The following is a 20272-nucleotide window of genomic DNA, read 5'->3' on the forward strand; positions in this document are numbered from 1 at the left end:
TTTCAGAGCCTCCCATTCATTGTACTTACTGCAGTCAGGTTCTTTACATGTATTATCCCGCTTAAACCTCCAAACACAGCTGGACAATAGGTAGTATTATCCCCATTTTATAGATGAGAAAACTGAGGCTCAAAAGTGAAGAACTAACTGAAGGATACTCTGTGGCAGAGGCAAGGCTTGAATCTGGCTGTCTCATTCCAGAACCCACATCTTAAGCTACCATGGTAATGCCTATCTTACTTTCTGTGTCAACTGTGAATTAATTCTACACACGTTAATCATGATAATTTTATGTGATTATTGTCATTGCCATTATTATTGTTATTCCCATCACACTTCCTTGTGCAGACTCTTACATTGGGCTTACATTGTCCATTTGGGCTCACATTGACATCTGTGCCAGGCCTGCCTCCCAGTAGAGTGAGAGGCCACAATATTTAATTCATTCTCCAATTAATGAGCATTTGCCCTGTGTCAGGCACTGTACTGGGCACTGGGGATGCAGAGACAAATAAGACATAGCTCTGCCCTGACAATGGTCCTGGTGAAAGGACAACAGAAAAGATTCACCGTGTGCTGGCTCATTTATTCCATGCATGCCACCTCACTGACACCCCCCCCCAACAACTCCCATACAAGATAAGGACCCCCGTTCTCAGCTGAGGCAGCAGAGGTGGATCTGGGCCCCTGCTTCTCAAGGTCCAGGACCAGCTTCTTTCCTCCACCTCCAGCCCCCGGCTTCCTCAGCCAGGGAGACAGCACATGCTCCTGACCATTCTTTGGATCCCCTGGATTACATCACCAGTGCAAGTCCTTGCTCTTCATTTTATGACCTGGTTCTAAGTCCTGTCTTTTGTCACTAGCTGCCCAGTCCCCTCCCTAGATAGGCAGGGTGAGCCCCATCTGTGCAGAGGACTGGTGTGGTTTGAAAAAGTGCAGCTGATACTTTATATTTTAGCCCAGGAGTTGAGGGGACCCATTGTTTTCATACAACCAACTTTAGAAAGTAAGGTTCAGTAGAATCTTCTTGACTCGAGAAGATACACCGAAGGTACAGTGATCCTCAAGTGGACCCCACTTTTACGTAGGGATGTATATCATGGGCATTGGATTCTATATTTATCCTAGGAGGGTATGAGTAGAAAAAAAAAAGTTTTAAAAACCTTAGGCTAGACAAAAAAGGAAGGAGGCAGGGAGCCAAACACAGCTGCAAATCAGAATGTACATTGGTGATGGTTCAGGGCAGAATTACCTTGTCGTGTGGCATTTGGTCACCATCATTCATGCGTTGTTATTTTTCGCTGTCTGTTATGACTTTATTCTGTGTTCTGGACATAACACTAATATGTTTATCAACTCATTGTGTTGTAATTTATACACAGCAAACCATCCATTTAAAGTGTATGATTCAATGAATTCTGAGTTTTATACATTCATGAAACCACTACCAGTAATGATATAGAATATTTCCATCACCCTCAAAAGACCATTCTTTTTTAAAAAAAATATTTTGTTGCAGTGTTTTGTTTTTTTTAATAAATTTATTTATTTTATTTATGGCTGCGTTGGGTCTCGTTGCTGCGCACGGGCTTTCTCTAGTTGCAACGAGCGGGGGCTACTCTTCATTGCGGTGCGCGCGCTTCTCATTGCGATGGCTTCTCTTGTTGCGGAGCACAGCCTCTAGGCAAGCGGGCTCAGTAGTTGTGGCTCGCGGGCTCTAGAGCACAGGCTCAGTAGCTGTGGCGCACGGGCTTAGGTGCTCTGCAGCATGTGGGATCTTCCCGGACCAGAGCTCGAACCCGTGTCCCCTGCATTGGCAGGCAGATTCTTAACCACTGCGCTACCAGGGAAGCCCCATTCATTTTTGTTTAAATTTTATTTTATCTTGAGCTTCTCATGTGCCAATCACTAGTCTATGTGCTTTAAAAACGTTAACCCATGTAATCCTCATCACACGCATGAGGTGTAAGAACTGTATACAGAGGAGAAAACTGAGGCACAGAGAGATGAAGTGAAATGCCCAAGTTTACACAGCTGGTGAGTGGCGGAGCTAAGTGAGAACTCAGACAGACTGGCTTCTGGATCCTGTGGGCTTCCTCTCTAGGCTCTGCTGCCTCTCGTTCATTCATGCATTCATTCAGAAATTGCCTGCTGTGGGCCAAATATTGAGGTAGGAGCTGAGAATACAGAGATCTGTCTTGGTGGCCCCAAGAAGCCCACAGACCAGGGAAGGAATCGAATGCCTGTATTAATGACTCTAGATTGATGTATTTTTCTGGTTGTGGGAGTAAACCATAGGCTACCATGGGGAAAGGCAAACTTTCTGCTCCCTTGGGCCCTTTGGGGTAAGGTTAGCCGGGCTCCACTGAGGTTCCAAGAAACGTTGAGGGAGACGGGACAGACTGCAAGAGAGCCGCTGTTGGTTGAACGCCTCTTCTGGGTGTCCTGGCAGTCTTGCTAACTCTTCTACATACATTCACTTATCGAATCTTCATGACAACTCTATGAGGTGGGTACTATCGTGATCCCCATTTTACAGATGAAAACCTGGAGATTTATGAGGTTGAGCCTGTATCCACTCAGCCGCCCTGACCACCTCCCATATTCTGATTTTTCCCTTTCTTGTCCCAAAAGGCAGAGGTCAGACTAAGTCTGTCCATGACAAAGTATAAAGGGAAAGACATTTTCGATTAATAATATTTATGGGAAGATGCCATTTTTGTGTGTTTCTCTGTGTAAGAAATGCCATTTGGAAAGCCGGTGTGCATGTCAGTATCATTTTTTTTTTTTTTTCATTCTGAGAAAAAGCCTATAGTGTCTGGTGGGGGGAGGGTTTGCAGCTGGCAGGAGCTTTGGCATATGTTGTAACTAAAAAGAGAGGGAATGTGTTGGTGGGACGAGCTACCGGAGAGCTGTCTCGGTGTGCTGCGGTACTAGTAAGTGTTTTAATTGGGTAGGGTTTTTGGAGGACTATTTTGACATCTGCTCGTGTCTTTGCTGATTTTTCTTCACTTAGAGTAGGAAACACAAGCTGTGGATAAAATGACTTTAAAATAATTGGAAGTAAAGATATCTCTCTCAAAGTCGAATTTGAGAGGGACATTCTTTAAGAAGTGGAAAGGAAATTCCACTTCTAGGAATCCATCCTAAAGCACAAGGCTTTATGCCTACAGATTTCACAACAATATTATTTATAATAATTTCTCAAAAACTGGAAATAGCCAACAAAAGGGGCTTGGTTGGGTTTGTTTCTATGAAGTGGAACATTTTGTAGCAATTAGCAATGATCTTTACAAAGCTTTTAATGAAGTGAAATATTGCTTATATTGTAATAAATGAGAAAATCAGAAAGAAACATTACGAATTGTTTCAACTGTGTTTTAAAAAGTAGGGATTGGGGCAGAGGGTTGTGGAAGGAAATACACCAAAACATTATCTCCAGGTAGAGGGATTAGGATAACCACAGTTTTCTTCTTTGAACTTTTTTGTCTTTCCCATTTTTTTTTACATATGTAATTTTTATGATACAAAAGACGTGTCATTTTGCGTCAGAGAAAGCAAGCCCTCGGAGTGTTGGTGTAGCTGCATGCCCTACATAGATACTTGTTCTGAAGTCTGAGCAATTGGTTTGAGGACATCTTCAGAAGAGTCAGACTGGGTTCAAACGTCACCTCTGCCACTCCCTAGCTGTGTGATTTGGACCAGTTTCTTTGACCTCTCTGAGCCTCCTCCTTACCGCAGAGCTGGTGATGCCTCCCTCACAGCATGGTCAGGGTTAAATGCGGTCACCCAGTAATGGCCCAGTTTCCTTCTCCATCAGCACCACCCACTCCATCCCCCAGTCTGAGGGGTTTTGTTTTGTTTTTTGCCTTTCTTCATTCCTCTTGTTTCCTTGAGCCTTTCAGGGATAGGGCACCATCCGGCCAAGCTGGCCTCCGATTCTTTCCTTGGGAACATGAGCTTCAGGAAGGCCCTTGAGTCCATGCCAGCCCCTTTGGAAGAGGCCTTACCGCCAGGAGGGCAGCATTGTCCTATGAGAGGAAACTGTGCCGACCCAGCTCCTCCTGGAGCCTGGTGCACGGGCATTTTGGTTACTAAGGGGACCCTGGCCTGCTAAGTCAGAAGAAAGAGCCAGGGTTTTTCCTCTTTTTCAGCCTGCTGCCATTGTTCAAAAAGTAAACACTCCACACAGCTTAAGCGGCAAGTCCTCCAACCAGGAGTGGGAAGAAATCAAAAGCCCATTCCAGCCCAGCCGTGGAGAGCCCACAAGGGCTGGTCTGTGTCACTGGGCCCCCACTGGGAACGCAGAAACAACACCCAATTCTGGTCCAGAATCAACAGCCCTGTCTCTGGGCCTTTCAGCCCGAGGCTTCTCTCCAATGGCCAGGCCCCTTGCCCCCATCTGTTTGGGGCTCTCTGGAGCTCTTTGGAGGTCACATGAGGCAAAATTGGCGATTGTGAGGTGCAGCGACCCTCAGCTCAGTCCTCAAGGCCTGGAGTCACCGGCTGAGTTCCAGAGCCCCTCGTGGCCCCTTCTCCGATTCCGTGTCCAGTGCCAGTCTCAGCCTTTGAAGTGAGAGCCCAGCAGTTACCAACAGGGGCCAGAGGATTTTTGCCCTTAGGCCACTGCCGCTACAGTTTCCAGACTGGCCGTGGGTGACGTGTATATTATAAAAGCAATAATAATAGCGACTGTAAGGCCTACTGTGTGCCCAGTGCTGTGCACACACCACCCCTAATTCGCACAGCAGCCCCGGGGAAGAGGGCTGGGGTGAGGTGAGCAGTCACAGTTATCTTCTCGATTTTACAGATAAAGAGGCCAGTTAGTAGCCACATAACCTTGGGCAAGCCACTTCACCTCTCTGAGCCTCAGTTTTTCATCTCTGAAATGGTGATCCCTCACCTCCAGCTACTGTTGAAAATGAAAGAATCTGTGTGAAAGTACTTGAGAGCTCTGAAGTGTGATGTAAGTGAAAAAGGTTCTTGTTGAGGCTGTTTTGTAACTTCCTGCTAGTACACTGCGAGGTATTTAACCTGTTGGACTGCAAAGTGAGGCAGCTAAGGAGACCTGGACAATTCATCATGAGTCTTAATGTTCTCAACTGTAAAATGGAATTGTGCTTTGTAAAACACTAGTTATCAGTGCTGTTTGCTGATAGCATTTTACCCTGTGAATAAAGCAGTCAGTTAATATCAGTTTTGGGGTTTGGAGGAAAGAATAAACTTCTAAGTAGGCAAAGCTGTCCCTCCCCTGCTGCTCTCAGCCCACAGGAAGCATTTAGTAAATGTATGAATTGATTGATAGGTTTGTGGACTGACTAGCCGCTGGAAAAGTCAACAGCAGAAGAAATTTGAAGCTCCTGGTCTTGTTGAGCGCAAGGGTTCCAGGATCCTGCCCTCTGGGAAGTGTTATTTCAACCCTAGGAGGCTTCTGACCAGCATGGTTCCAACCCTCCTGCTGGGAAGAATCTCAAAATGTTTACTTAGGTATGAAATTCTGTCCTAGAGGCTGGGATTTGAGACAACAAACATCAACCAATATTAATGAGCCCTTACCAAGTGCCAGTCATTTTGTTGGGTGCTGGTTATTATGCAGTGCTGAACCAAACTGATGAGCCCCTGAGGGAGGGGGCTTCTGGAGCCAGCAGGGGGAGGCAGGCAGGCAAAGGGGTGCTAGGGCTCAGAGTGACAAGGGTGGCAGAGGTCAGTTTCACTGGGGGTGTGTGATGACGAAGAGGTTGAGGTGCAGTGCAAGAATATGAGCTGTGGAGGTGGGTGGCCGGTGCTGTGTCACCTCTGCCACTCACCTCACCTCTCTGAACCTCATTTTCCTCAAGTTACCTAAAATGAAGGTAATAGTGTGCACTTTGCAGGATTTGATAAGAATTAAATGAGAATTAGTAAGTAAAACATAGAGCAAGCACTAGTAGGCATCTACTACACTTTAATTGTTGTCCATTTCCAGGGCATTAGCAAACTTAGGCTTAAGCAGCCATTGGGACGTCCAGCTCCATTGCTAACCTATACGGTGCTCTTGGATGAATTAGGAAAAGGTGTCCTAATTCCCTCCCTCCACCAGCACCCACCCCCGCCTTCAACTGTTGCCACTCAGCAAGCACACGGGTTGGCAGATCTCAGCCTCACTTTGGCTGGCTGGGCGTGCTTAGGCAGTGCACCCCTGCACAGTCGTACCCAGTAGCTCAGAGGGTGGCTAATAATTAAACTGACCCCTTCTACATAGGGTGACCACTTAGCCCGTCTTATGCTGCTGCCCTGGTGTAATATGCTCATTCACATCCACAGCTGTCCCAGTTTGGACCACAAATTATAGGGTCTTTCTGCTTAATCAGGACAAAATGAAAGTTCTAGACTCTAAAGAAATGAGCTTTGATATATGATGGGGTAAGAGGATTGAATGAGATTGGAAGTGTTAGGTAGGCAGGAGGAAAGTAGAGATGGATTCTAGCAGTGGGTAAATAGTGTGATTGAAAACTAGCTTACATACAGTCTTATACTTCTACAGACGATGGACAGTTGCTCCCAGATGGTGGGCTCTTCTTTTCTCATGTTTGGTGAGACCAAACACGAACACCTAGTAGGCACAAGTCTCCCTTACCCTTCCTACTACTGTACCAGTAGAATAACGGGTTATGGCCAGAGCCTCGGAGCCATGATTCACTAGCTGGATTTCTATGGAAAATGGAACCAATTTGAAAGTGTGACCTTTCTACTTAATGTTAAAGAGAAATGTTAATGTGTTAACACTAGGCTGTACAACGTATTCCATACCCAGAAATGCCAAGATCCGACAGAGATGGGCAAGTAGTCTTTGGTAAATGAGAGGGGATGGATTGAATGGGGCTGTCATAAGACCCTAGCTGTATATCAGCAGAGTTCCTGGAGCCAGAGGTTTAGACTTCAGCTTCTTCTTCTTCTTTTTTTTTTTTTTTAATTTGAAAATATAGGAAAAGAAATAATGTTGGGGTATAAAGATCTCTCCCCCTAGCTGTGTGACCTAGGGCATGTTAACTTAGTCTCTGAAACCCTTTCCACTCCTGGGGCTTGGGGATGACCATACAAGCTCACAGAGTTTTTGTCACAGTTAAATGGCCTCAAACGTGAACTGCCCGGCACTGAGCCTGCCACGGGGTATACCTTGGTCAGATGTCACTTTTCTTCCTTACTCCCCTTTCCCAGAGAAAGCCAGAGAAGTATCTGTGTCTTCGTGGGGCTTCAATGATTTTCTCTTCTGGATTTTTTTCTTACTTGCAGAAAGTCAGAAACATGGCCCTGGATGATGTCGTGATTCTGAATGTGGACACCAACACCCTGGAAACCCCCTTTGATGACCTCCAGAGCCTCCCAAATGACGTGGTGGGTAATGAGCTCTTGAATCCTGACCCCCGGGAGCTTATGCAGTGGACGTGAACGTGCCTTTGGGGAGGAGAAGGGATGGATACAGCTGTGGTTTTCCTGTAGCCGAAGAACTGCGGTTGGTTTCTGTTACCTCTGGAACCTTTGTCTCGGTGAAGGAAGTGGGAGGTGGTTCATTTTTTTCGTCTTGTTTTGCTCTCGTAACCCTCATCGGAAGTGATCCCAGGGTCTAGACGGCCCCTCTTTCTGTGGAGCCTGGGAGTCCTGCCATCCTCATTGCCATTGCCGCGTCCAGAGAGCAGGACGGCCTCCCGGGGTAACCCCACTGAAGGCGGGTGGAAGGGCTTCAGTGTGAGCCATTTGGGGCACTTCAGGCCTACATTGTTTTTCCTGTGCCATCATCAAACGCAGCTGTTTCCCACGCAGCAGGGTATCTGCTGCCAGTGCTCTGAATGTGGCTTCACGTGCCCTAAATCTTTCTTAGTTACCTCAGGTCTAGACGGAAGGTGGGCCTATTTAGCGAAAAGCAACTGGCTGCCACATTTGCCACACTGACATCTGACCACACACCTGTCTCATGTTGCCACTCAGAGCTGCCTTGTGGGTGGCTGTTTGAAGTAGACCCAGCCTCCCCCATTGTTCATACGAATGAGGAGGGTCGGGGTTCCCTGGGAAGTACACTTCTGATGTTTGTGGTTTGGCCTCTAAAACTCTGCTTGCGAGAAAGTCTGTAAAGTCACACTGGCTTACAGGCTGGAAGGAGTGGGTGTTCCTGGCCGTGTGTGCTGATGCGGGGCTGCGCTTGCGTGGTGGCAGGTGGCCACTGCCGCTGCATTCCTGCCAGGAGTCCCAGTGGCACTTGGGGGTTAGCTGTCTGGGAGAGATTGCTGCTTGTTGGTGAATGGTTTGCAGCAGGGTTTCAGACTCCTCTGCTCTTAACTCACTGTGAGATCTGGGGGGTCCTTTGTGCCATAATTAAACAGTGGCTACGATTCATTGACTTCTATGCGTTAAACGCTCATCACTGACTTCCCATTTACTCTTCACACAGCTCTGAGGAAGGTATTTTTCTTATCCTCACTTTACCCACAGAGCTAAAAAGAGGGGGAGCCAAGAAGTGAACCCAGCTCTGTCACTCCACAGACCCCCCGAGCCCCGCCGCCCGCTAGGTGCCTTCTGCATTCGGGGCCTCATTCAGTTGGCATCCTAGCCCCATGGAGTAGGTGAGGGAGAAAAGAACCTCAGGGAGCACGTGTCTTGCCACAGATCATACGGCTGGCGGGGGCAGAGCTGTGATTGGAGCCTAGTCTGGATGACACCCAGCCCGCGCTGTCTCCAATCCGTGTACACGGCCCCACTCTGAGGCAGAGAGAGATGACAGCGTAGGAAAAATAAAAGTGCCAGACCCTATGAGGTTTGCTGTTGATCATGTCAGGACAGGGTATGTGGTTGGTGTCTCAGGGCCTCTGGGCTGCAATTTGAGTTCTTTTTGGTCCAAGGAATTTGAGCTTACTATTCCGGTTCCCTTTCAGTGTAAAAGTTCTCCCTTTAAGTCATGGGTGTCTTAGGTATGGACCTTGCAAGTGCTGAATAAATGTGGCAAGTGAGCCTGGGGTATTTGAAGTACAAGGAATGGCCAGGGGCCCCAGGCAGCCCAAGATGAGTGACTTGATGGCTCAGAGACCATGGAATGGACTGACTGTCCCGTATGCAGTGCTCTGAGCCAGGGCTGGGCATCGAACAGCAAAGATGAAGCAGATCTAGTCCTTTCCTTCAAAGAGCATATTCCAGTGGGGGAAACAGACATGTGAATCACATATATCTCAGGGCATAGCATAACAGGGGCCACAAAGAAAATAGGAATCAGACGCAGAGGAGCCCAGGGAGAGGGTAATGAAGGCTTCCTGAAGATGGCACATTCCAAGATGCCTTTCAGCTGATCAGTGAGGTAGCCTCAGGGAACCAAGGAAACTTGAGCAAGGTATTTTCCCTCTCTGAGCTTCAGTTTCCCATCCTCAAAAGAGGACTGCTAGGCCTGTCATTAGATCGATCGTTGTGGCAGGTAACTGAGATGGGGGTGTTCGTCAGTGCTTGACACCGTGCTCACTTGTTGTCAGTGTTTGATAAATGGTGCTGCCTTTGTTCTTAATAAAATCATTGTCAATAATTACAGCCAGAGTTAGAGGACAGTTGGTTCCCTCCATGTCCTAACAGTTCTCAGCCCACATGGAAAGGACCTCCCATTTGCAAGCTGGTTTCTGGAGGGTTGAGAATGTTCCACAGCAGTTGTTTCCAGAATGGGGCTTTAGACTCATCAAAGATTCCAAGATAGTAGTGAGGAGGGAATATGGTCCATATAGTACTTATTGTGTTTCAGTGGAATTCATAGACTTGATTTTTTTTAACTCAGAAAACCAGTTTTTTATTTTTAAAGCTCTGCCATATATCTCTAGTGGGTGTCTGTGGTTACCTGCCACACTCATTCCAGATTGTCCGTGTAGCCAGCAAACAGAGTCTGGCCAACAGCAGACGAAGCCAGAGAGTCACACTGGGGCAGCCGTGCCTTGCTGCTGGTACTGATAACTTGTTGCTTCAGTTCATCTACAATGACCTTGCCCTTCAAGTCCCAGATCTGGATGCTGGGCCTGTGACAGCAGAGCCAGTATCTGTTGGGGCTGAAGCACAGGGCGCTGATGATGTCCACACCATGTAGTGTTGAAAGGTGCTTGCCTTCATTGAGGCTACATGAGCTGTCAGGTCCTTGAGAGGGGAAATCTTGTCCGGTACACCTTTGCATCCTCTGCTCGTGGTACAGAACCAGGTCCTTTCAGTGTATCAGCATGTCCACAGTTGACCTCACAATCTCCCCTTTTGCCAAAGCTACCTGTTTACTGCATCTGACAGATTCTGCTTCTTAAACTTTCCCAAATCCTTGTCTCCACCCCTCCTAAACACCACCTAATCCAAGCTCTTATTTCTCTCCTGTACTGTTTCCAGCAGCCTCTGAACTGGTTCTTCAGACTCCAGCCCTTCTTCCTCATGTACTAGAGAGCCCTTTCCAAAACATAAATTTAACTTTATTTCTTCCTACTGAAAACCATTTCATCGATGAATATAATTTTAAAAACAAAAAACAAGTTCTGAAGACAAAAACATCCTTCTATAACTTCCCACTGCCTATAGATTAGAGGCAAGTTCCTTTTGTTGGCTTTGGAATCAGACCTTTGTTTAAATTCTGGCTTCTTCACTTACTAATCATGTGATCTTGGGCAAAATTATGTAAGCTCTCTGAGCCTTAGTTTCCTTATAAGATGTGGTTGTGAGAATTAAATGTAATGAATATAATATGTATAAAGCAGTTATCCTATGAGCTCTATAGGTGGTAGTCAATGATGATGAATTACGGATGCAAATGATGGTTAGCATGGCATGCAGGGCCCTCCTTTATGATAGGATCCTCCCATTTTTTTCCCATAACTTTAGCTCTTTCCTGTCCTTGCTTCAAACCCCATGTTATAGGTGTTTGGCATTAGTAGTTCTCCCAAGCTTACATGTTGTTTCATAACTTTATACTTTGCATACAATTTCTTTTGTCCCAAATGTCCTACCCCATCTGTCGATCACTAATGAAAAATGGAACTCATTTTTCAAAACTTCAGCTAAACCTAAGTCTATAAAAACCTTCCCTGACCTCTCCAAGTAGATTTGACCATACCTTTCTCTTTGTCCTCACAAACCCTTATATTGCTTATAAAATTATACTTACCATCCAGCGGTATAATTTATTACACATTTCTGGCTTTCTCTTTTAATTGTGAGTTCTTTGAGGGCAGGAATCAAGTTTTATTCATCTTTGTTTCCGAGGGATGTAGCAGCCACTGAATAGATAGATGGAAGGATGGAAGGGACATATGGATTGGGTTATTTTGGTAGATGAAATCTTGCAAAACATGGCATCCATGCTGGAAATTTTATTAAAAGAGGCCTTTGTTCTGCTTCTAGCCATGATGGAATAATTGGAACTGAATTTCTCCTCCCTCCATTTACAAATAAAAATCTGGGCAAATATGAAAGCAGCTGTTTTCACGTATTGGACAACAAGCAGTGCAAGAATATAATCCCTGAGAGAAAGGAAGCAATTGAGATGAGGCCTATGATCCCTCTGGCTTTCTGCCTTGAGGCATTTTCTGGACCCTGTTGCCAGAGGGGACTCCCCAGCAAAGCACACAATCTTGCTGAATCAAGGGGGTAGAGATCTGAGTTTGAGGGAGAGGTGGTTTAAATGTGTGGGTCAGAGTACCAGATAGGAGGGAGCTACTCAGCAAAAATCTGAATTGAGTCCTCTTCACTAATCTTCTGTAGGCTGATGTGCCCGTGTGTAGAGGGGAGCTCCTAAGAGTAGGAGCCATTCAAGCTCCAGCCAGCCAGGGTAAGATCTTGTTGGTCACTCAGGCAATCGTTAGAGACCCACAGAGGCCATGCCTTGGTGCAGTAGTCTAAATTAGCTCTAGAGTAAAGATGATTTTAGCCCTGCCCTAACACAGCTTAAAATCAAGCCTTGAGGAACACAAGACAGAGCTGCTGTGATACCGGTAATGTGCTGGCTTTTGATCTGAGTGCCAAGTACATGGCAATTTATCAAGCTGTACACAAATGATATGTGTACTTTTATGTATGTATGTTTAACCTCAGTAAAAACTTTTAAACAAAACCATTTCTTTTTAAGCCTTATCAGGATCAACCTGATATACAGGAACATTAACCTGTCAAAGTAAACTTCAACCCTCTTTTAAAAAAGACAACAAAATCTGACACCCAAGAATGTAACATTCACAATATCTAGCATCCTATCAAAAAAAATACTAGACAGGTGGGAATGTAAATTGATACAGCCACTATGGAGAACAGTATGGAGGTTCCTTAAAAAACTAAAAAGAGAACTACCATACAACCCAGCAATCCCACTACTGGGCATATACCCTGAGAAAACCGTAATTCAAAGAGTCATATACCAAAATGTTCATTGCAGCTCTATTTACAATAGCCAGGACATGGAAGCAACCTAAGTGTCCATCAACAGATGAATGGATAAAGAAGATGTGGCACATATATACAATGGAATATTACTCAGGCATAAAAAAGAATGAAACTGAGTTATTTGTAGTGAGGTGGATGGACCTAGAGACTGTCATACAGAGTGAAGTAAGTCAGAAAGAGAAAAACAAATACTGTATGCTAACACATATATATGGAATCTAAAAAAAAAAAAAAGGTCAGAAAAACCTAGGGGCAAGACAGGAATAAAGATGCAGACCTACTGGAGAATGGACCTGAGAATACGGGGAGGGGGAAGGGTAAACTGTGACAAAGTAAGAGAGTGGCATGGATATATATACACTACCAAACTTAAAATAGATAGCTAGTGGGAAGCAGCTGCATAGCAGCGGGAGATCAGTTCGGTGCTTTGTGACCACCTAGAGGGGTGGGATAGGGAGGGTGGGAGGGAGGGAGATGCAAGAGGGAAGAGATACGGGGACATATGTATATGTATAACTGATTCACTTTGTTATAAAGCAGAAACTAACACACCATTGTAAAGCAATTATACTCTAATAAAGATGTCAAAAAAAATACTAGACATGTTGAGAATCAGGAAAAATGTAACCCATAACCAAGAGAAAAATTAGTTAACAGAAACAAACTCAAAAATGACGATACGATGGAATTAGCAGATGAGAACCTTAAGATAGACATTATAAAAGTTATAAGTATGCTCATGAATTTAAAGGAAGACTTGAACTAAATGAGGAGAGAAATGGAAGATATAAAAAGAATGAATGAAAGGGAATATCTAGAGGTGAAAGATAGAATACCTGGAATGACAGTTTCACTGATGGGATTAAAAGGATATTAGACACTACAGCACAAATGATCAATGAACTCAAAGACATGGCAATAAAAACTATCCATTATGAAGCATAGAAAGGAAAGAGACTGAAAAAGGTTGACAAAACCTCGAGGACCCATAGCACAATATCAAGAGGACTAACATACATGTAATTAGAATCCTAGAAGGAGAGGAGGGAGGAGAGAGACAGAAAAAATATTTAATGAGATTATAGCCAATTTTTTTTCAGTTTTGATGAAAACAATAAGCTCAGAGTTCCAGGAAGCTCAATGAACCTCAAGTATAATAGACGCAAACAAAACCACACAAAGGTGCATCAGGATAATTACTCAAAACAAGTGATCCAAAGAAAAGTTTAAAATTAGCTAAAGAAGAAAGACACATTATGTAAAAGAAAAAAGTGATTACGGAAGACTTCTTGTAAGAAACAACATGAACCAGAAGATAATGGAATGACATTTTTAAAGTAATGAAGGAAAATTTTCTTCAACCTCGACATCTATATCCAGTGAAAATATCCTTCAAAAATAAAGGCACAATTAAAATTTCTTCAGACAAATAAAAAGTGAAAGAAGTCATTGTCAACAGACCTGCACTGCAAGAAATGTTAAAGGAGGTTCTTCACGTGGCAGAAAAATACCATAGAGAAACTTGGACAATAAGGGAGTGAAGAGTGCCAAGAGTAGTAAATATGTGGGTAAATGTAAGAGACTTCTTTTCTCATTTTTAATTTCTATAAAAGATAATTGAGTATTTAAAGTAACTAATATCAGTGTATTATGTGCTATACATAGAATTAAAATGTATGACAACAGTAGGACAAAGGACAGGGGGAGAATGGAAGTATACTGTTTTAAGGTTCTTAAATTACATGTAAACTGATATAATATTATTTGAAAGTAGACTCTTAAGTTAAAAATGTGTATTGTAGGGCTTCCCTGGTGGCGCAGTGGTTGAGAGTCCATCTGCCAATGCAGAGGATACGGGTTCGTGCCCCGGTCCGGGAAGATCCCACATGCTGCGGAGCGGCTGGGCCCGTGAGCCATGGCTGCTGAGCCTGCGTGTCCGGAGCCTGTGCTCCGCAACGGGAGAGGCCACAACAGTGAGAGGCCTGCGTACCGCAAAAAAAAACCCAAAAAAATGTGTATTGTAGGACTTCCCTCGTGTCACAGTGGTTAAGAATCCGCCTGCCAATGCAGGGGACACAGGTTCGAGCCCTGGTCCGGGAAGATCCCACATGCCACAGAGCAACTAAGCCCATGTGCCACAACTACTGAGCCTGTGCTCTAGAGCCCACGAGCCACAACTACTGAGCCTGCGCGCCTAGAGCCTGTGCTCCGCAACAAGAGAAGCCACCACAATGAGAAGCCTGCACACTGCAACGAAGAATAGCCCCCGCTCGACACAACTAGAGAAAGCCCATGCACAGCGACCCAACACAGCCAAAAATAAATAAATAAAAATTTTAAGAATGTATATTGTAAACCTTAGAAGAGCTGCTAAGGAAAAAAAATAAGACAGTGATATATAGCTAATAAACCAATATTGAAGATCCAAAAGATTTTGGAGGTGGGAAGGATAAAGGAACCAAACACAGATGGAACAAATAGAAAAGTTAGCAAGATGATAGATTTACCCAACTATAGTGATTATTACATTAAATGTACATGGTCTAAATACTCCACTTATTGGAGATTATTAAATTATATTTTAAAAGTAAGACCCAATTATATGCTGTCTACAAGGATTCCACTTTAAAGAGTCAGATGAAAAGTAAAAGGGTAGAGAAGATATACCATACAAACACTAATGAAGAGAATTGGTAGGGGAGAAGAGACAAATCTTCCTTATAAAAGAATTCAAATTAATATCTGTAGATATTGTCCTGTCTAGGAGAAGGAGCTTAATCTCTGTGTCTGCACCACACACACACACACACACACACACCCCACTTGAGTGTGGGCTGGACTTAGTGACTCACTTCCAAAACTAGTGTATATAAGGGGAAAAAGAGTAACTTTAGTGGAGAAATGGCAGAAACTACCTTAACCAAGTGATGTCATGTGAATATCACTGTAAACTTGATATGATGTGATGAGGAGGATATGTCACCTTTGTGTTATTCTTTCCAGAAACCCAGTAAAATCATGACAGAACCTTCAGATAAACTCAAATTGAGGGACGTTCTATCAAATACCTGACCAGTACTTCTCAAAACTATCAAGGTCAGGGACTTCCCTGGCGGTCCAGTGGTTAAGACTCCGTGCTTCCACTGCAGGGGGCATGGGTTCAATCCCTGGTCGGGGAACTAAGATACCACATGGCGTGCAGTGCAGCCAAAAAAAAAAAAAAAATTTTTTTTTTCAATTTTTAAAGAAATCTATCAAGGTCATAAAAAACATAGGAAAGACTGGGGAACTGTCACAGACCAGAGGGGACTAAGGAGACGTGACAACTAAATGCAGTGTGGAATTCTGGATTGGATTCTAGGATAGAAAAGATGCATTAATGGAAAAACTGGTGAAATCACAATAAAGTTTGGAGTTTAGTTAATAATAATGTACCAAAGTCAGTTTCTTAGTTTTGACAAATGCACCATGGTAATGTAAGATATGGGAAACTGAAACTGCATTGAGGAGTATCTGGGCACTGTCTCTACTATCTTTGCAACTTTTCTGTGAATCTAAGAATATTCCAAAATGTATATTTTTTGAAAAAGAGAAGCAGAAAAAAGGAATTAAGGGAGTATTAGGAACAATTTGATGCCTCTAATTTTGACAAATTGGATGAAATGAACAGATGCCTTGAAATACACAAATTATATAAATTGACTGAAGAAGGAATAGAAAATTGAAAAATAGTACTGTTTCTATTAAAGAAATTTGAATTCGTATTTTAAACTTTCCCACAAAGAAAACTCCAGGCCCAGATAGCTTCACTGATTAATTCTATCATATATTTTAGGATACATCTTACACTAACTTTTTCAGAAAATAGAGAGGAAAGGAACACCTTCCACCATATTTTATGAGGTCAGCATTACCCTGACATGAAAATCAAACAAAGAATTTACAAGAAAAAAAAATTTGATGAATATACCTAATAAATATAGATGTAAAAACCTTTAACAAAATATTAGCAAATTGAATCCAGCAATATATAAAAAGGATAATACATCATGATCAAGTGTGTACAGATTGGTTAAATATTTGAAAATAAATCAGTGTAATGTACCATATCAACAGACTACAAAAGGAAAACTATATCAAAACATAAGCCAAAAAAGTATTTTAGGAAAAATTCAACATCTGTCCTTGATAAAGCCCTTAGCAAACCTAGGTATCCTCATAGTGATAAAGAGCATCTAGGAAGAACTTACAGCTAACATCGTACTTCGTGGTGAAAGACTGAATGCTTTCCCCTTGAGAACGAGAACGAAAAAAGGATGTTTGCTCTTCCCATTTCTCTTCAGCATTGTACTGGAGGTTCTAACCACTCACTAAGACAAGGAAAAGAAATAAAAGCCCTAAAGGTTAGAAAGAAGGAAGAAAAATTGTCTTTATTCAGACAACATGATCATGTATATGGAAAATCCAAAGGGGGTCTCATAAACAAATTTAGTAAAGGTACAGGATAAGGTTAGTATATAAAAACCAAATGTACTTCTATATACTAGTAATGAGCAATTGAAAATTTTTAAAGTACCATTTTAAATAGCATACAAAACACAGAATACTTAGGAATACATTTAACAAAATATGCACAGGATTTGTATACTGAAAGCTATAAAACATTTCTCAGAAAATAATTTAAAAGACCTAAACAAATGGAGAGATACTCCACTTTTTGGATTGGAAGACTCAATATTTTTAAGATGTTAATTTTTCCTAAATTGATCTATAGATTCAATATAATCCCAGCCCAAATTCCAGATGGCTTAAAAAAAAAAACAACTTGAGCTGATTCTAACATGCACATGAATATGCGAAAGATCTAGAATAGCCAAAACAATGTTGAAAAAGAACAAAGTTGTAGGACTTGTATTACCTACTTTTAAGACTTCCAGTAAAGTTATAGTAAATGTAGATCAACATTGTAGGTAAACATAGAGTTCAATAGAACAGAATAAATAGTTCAGAATTAGGCCCACACATAAATCGTTAATTGATCTTCAACAAACATGCCAAAGTAATTCAACTGAGAAAGGATAGTTTTCTTCAACAAATGCTACTGGAAGAACTGGATATCTATATGGAAAAAAATGAGTGTTGACTTTTACCTCCTGCAAATATTAGCCCAAAATGGATTATAGACCTAAACTTAGAGGCAAAAACTATAAAATGAATAGAAGAAAAGATAGGAGAAAATCTTCATGAACTTAAGGTAAGCATAGTTTTCTTAGTTAAGACATAAAACACAGGGACTTCCCTGGTGGCGCAGTGGTTAAGAATCTGCCTGCCAATGCAGGGGGCATGGGTTCGAGCCCTGGTCCGGGAAGATCCCACATGCCATGGAGCAGCTAAGCACATGCACCACAACTACTGAGCCTGCGCTCTAGAGCCCTCGAGCCACAACTGCTGAGCCCATGTGCCACAACTACTGAAGCTCGTGCGCCTAGAGCCTGTGATCCGCCAGAAGAGAAGCCACTGCAATGAAGCCCGCGCACCGCAGCAGAGAGTAGCCCCCACTCACCGCAACTAGAGAAAGCTCGCGAACAGCAACGAATACCCAATGCAGCCAAAAAAAAAAAAAGTCACTATTTTAAAAATGAAGGGGCAAGCCACAGACTGAGAGAAAATATTCTTGCTACTTATATCTGCAAAAGGACTTTTTCCCCAGAATATATAAAGAACCCTTAAACTGAATAATAAGACAGCAGCCCAATTAAAAAGTAGGCAAAAGACTTGAAGAGACACTCAACAATAAAAGATATTCAAATGGCCAATAAGGCTGTGGTAGGAGGGGCCGTGAGGAAGATAAGTCTGGTGTTTCTTAAGATGGCCTGATATGAAGGCTTCACGCCTCCTGCCATCCCAAGCCTCCAGAGCTGCCCTGTGGCTGCCTTGTCCTTCAAGTGCAGGAGCCAGTTGAAATGTCAGGAATGGAGGCCAATGTGACCATCCCAATCTGGCAAAACAAGCCGCGTGGGGCTGCTCGAAGTGTAGTGAGAAGAATCGGGACCAACCCATGTCCCCGGGCATCCTTTGAGACCCTGCCCAACACCTCTGACCTGTGTCTGAGGCATGTACCCCCAGTCCCTACTCTGGCTGACATCGCCCGGATTGCTGCAGATGTAGAGGAGACTTATGCCCTGGTCAGGAGTGATACACGCCCCCTGAGGCACACCTGGAAGCCCAGCCCTCTGATCGTCACTCAGCGCAATGCCTCAGTGCCCAAACTGCGTGGGTCGGAGGAGAGGCTTCTGGCCTTGAAGAAGCCAGCCCTGCCAGCCCTTGGCTGCACCAAAGAGCTGCAGGATGAGCTGAGCCACCTGCGCAGCCAGATTGCTAAAATAGTGTCAGCTGATGCACGAACTTGAAATGTCTCTTCTCCCTTACCTTGTTTTGGATCCTCATTCCACTCTACAACTTCCTTTGTCATTAGTGACATCACCAAGGAGACCAAGGTACAGGTCCCTGAGCTTCCATCAGTCCCCCTGCTTTGTTCTGCCAGCGCCGAATGTTGCAAACCAGAACACAAAGCTACCTGCAGCTCGTCTGAAGAAGATGACTGCATCTCTCTGTCCAAGGCCAGCAGCTTTGCAGATATGATGGGTATCCACTGAGGGAAGCAGAGCCAAGACCTGAACTGGAGTTTATTGAAGGAGGAAGACCCTGCCGTGCTTACCTCTGAGGTCCTAAGGAGGAAGTTTGCTCTGAAGGAAGAAGATACCAGTAGAAAAGGAAACTGATAGCACTCAGCTCTGCAAACTCAGTCTCAGGCTCCTGGAATTCCTTCAGTAGCTGCCTTCCTCACCGCAGATGCTTCTGCCTCTCAATTAGAAATCTTCTGCAACAGTCTTGCCGAAAGCTAGAGCTTGGACCAAGAGAAGAGCTGCACTGTATGTTTTCCATACTTCAAACCTTAGCAGAAGCTAAGGCCTGTTTTGAGCTGAGACACGTTACAGGTAACTGTGTAGGTTGGAATGTCCCAGTTTAAAGGGTGAGATAGAAGTTTCTGGTTTTTCCTTGCGCCTGTGTGAAAATAGGTCCTAAATGAATGACTGACTTCACTGCACTAGACCCCATATCTGGTCTTACAGAACACTGTGCCCAGCTGTCACTCTGAGTGGCTTCCTTGCAGCAGAGCAGGGCTGAGGGCAGGGGGCTATGTTTATGTACACGTTCACAGAGGAGGGAAAATCTTATGCTGCTCCATCATGAACTGACACCAGTGCCCAGCAATCACTCTCTCCCCCTTCCCTGTCCAACAGCTACATGTAGAGGTCGGGCCACTGGACCAGCTGACACTTGGGCTGCTGGGAGGCCTGGGCTCTTTTTTTCTTAAATATATTTTGTAATACTGTACAACCAAATCTACCCTCCAAGGCCCTGGGGCCTCATTGGTTCCACTAATTGAAAGCTCTTTCTCTTCCGCAAACTTTAGTTTAAGCCCAGTAGGAAAGAGAAATGGAGAGGGGAAAGAGAGTACCATCCTTCTTCCAGGCCCTTGACTGCTCCTTTGCATTGGGCCAAGGTTTTTACCTACCACACCGTCCATGACTCGGATGCCCTCAGGTCCATTTTCTCTATGGTATGTATCCTGTGTGTGTTTAGGTTGAAGCACTACCTGACATTAAAGGAAGGATTTGGAGAGAAAAAAGAAAAAAAATGGCCAGTAAGCACAGGGAAAGATGCTCCATGAGGGTGTAAATTGATACCACAAGGAAGGTACTGCTATATACCCACTGGTATGGCTAAAATAAAAAGACTGTGCATTTCTTATAAATGAGTATCTTAAACAAATGTTTACTATGTGACCAAGTAATTT

At 43.7% G+C, this 20272-nt stretch overlaps 1 protein-coding gene and 1 pseudogene across 5 annotated transcripts in view; both read left to right on the forward strand.

Annotated features, from left to right (window-relative positions):
• DENND1A (DENN domain containing 1A) overlaps positions 1–20272 on the forward strand; it is a gene marked incomplete at both ends in the record, with an annotated part of 539637 nt that overhangs the window by 352025 nt on the left and 167340 nt on the right. For all 4 annotated transcript variants that reach the window (XM_079705783.1, XM_079705782.1, XM_079705784.1 and 1 more), the window contains one exon: positions 7273–7374. In XM_079705783.1, coding sequence (XP_079561909.1) covers positions 7273–7374 — 102 coding nt within the window. The remainder of the gene's footprint in view (positions 1–7272; positions 7375–20272) is intronic.
• Positions 18375–19193, forward strand: LOC307054199 (mitochondrial fission regulator 1-like; annotated as a pseudogene). Its single transcript has one exon. The product of its transcript is annotated as a mitochondrial fission regulator 1-like (transcript).

The sequence above is a fragment of the Hyperoodon ampullatus genome, assembly GCF_949752795.1.
Source record: "Hyperoodon ampullatus genome assembly, chromosome: 6".
Lineage (NCBI taxonomy): Eukaryota > Metazoa > Chordata > Mammalia > Artiodactyla > Ziphiidae > Hyperoodon > Hyperoodon ampullatus.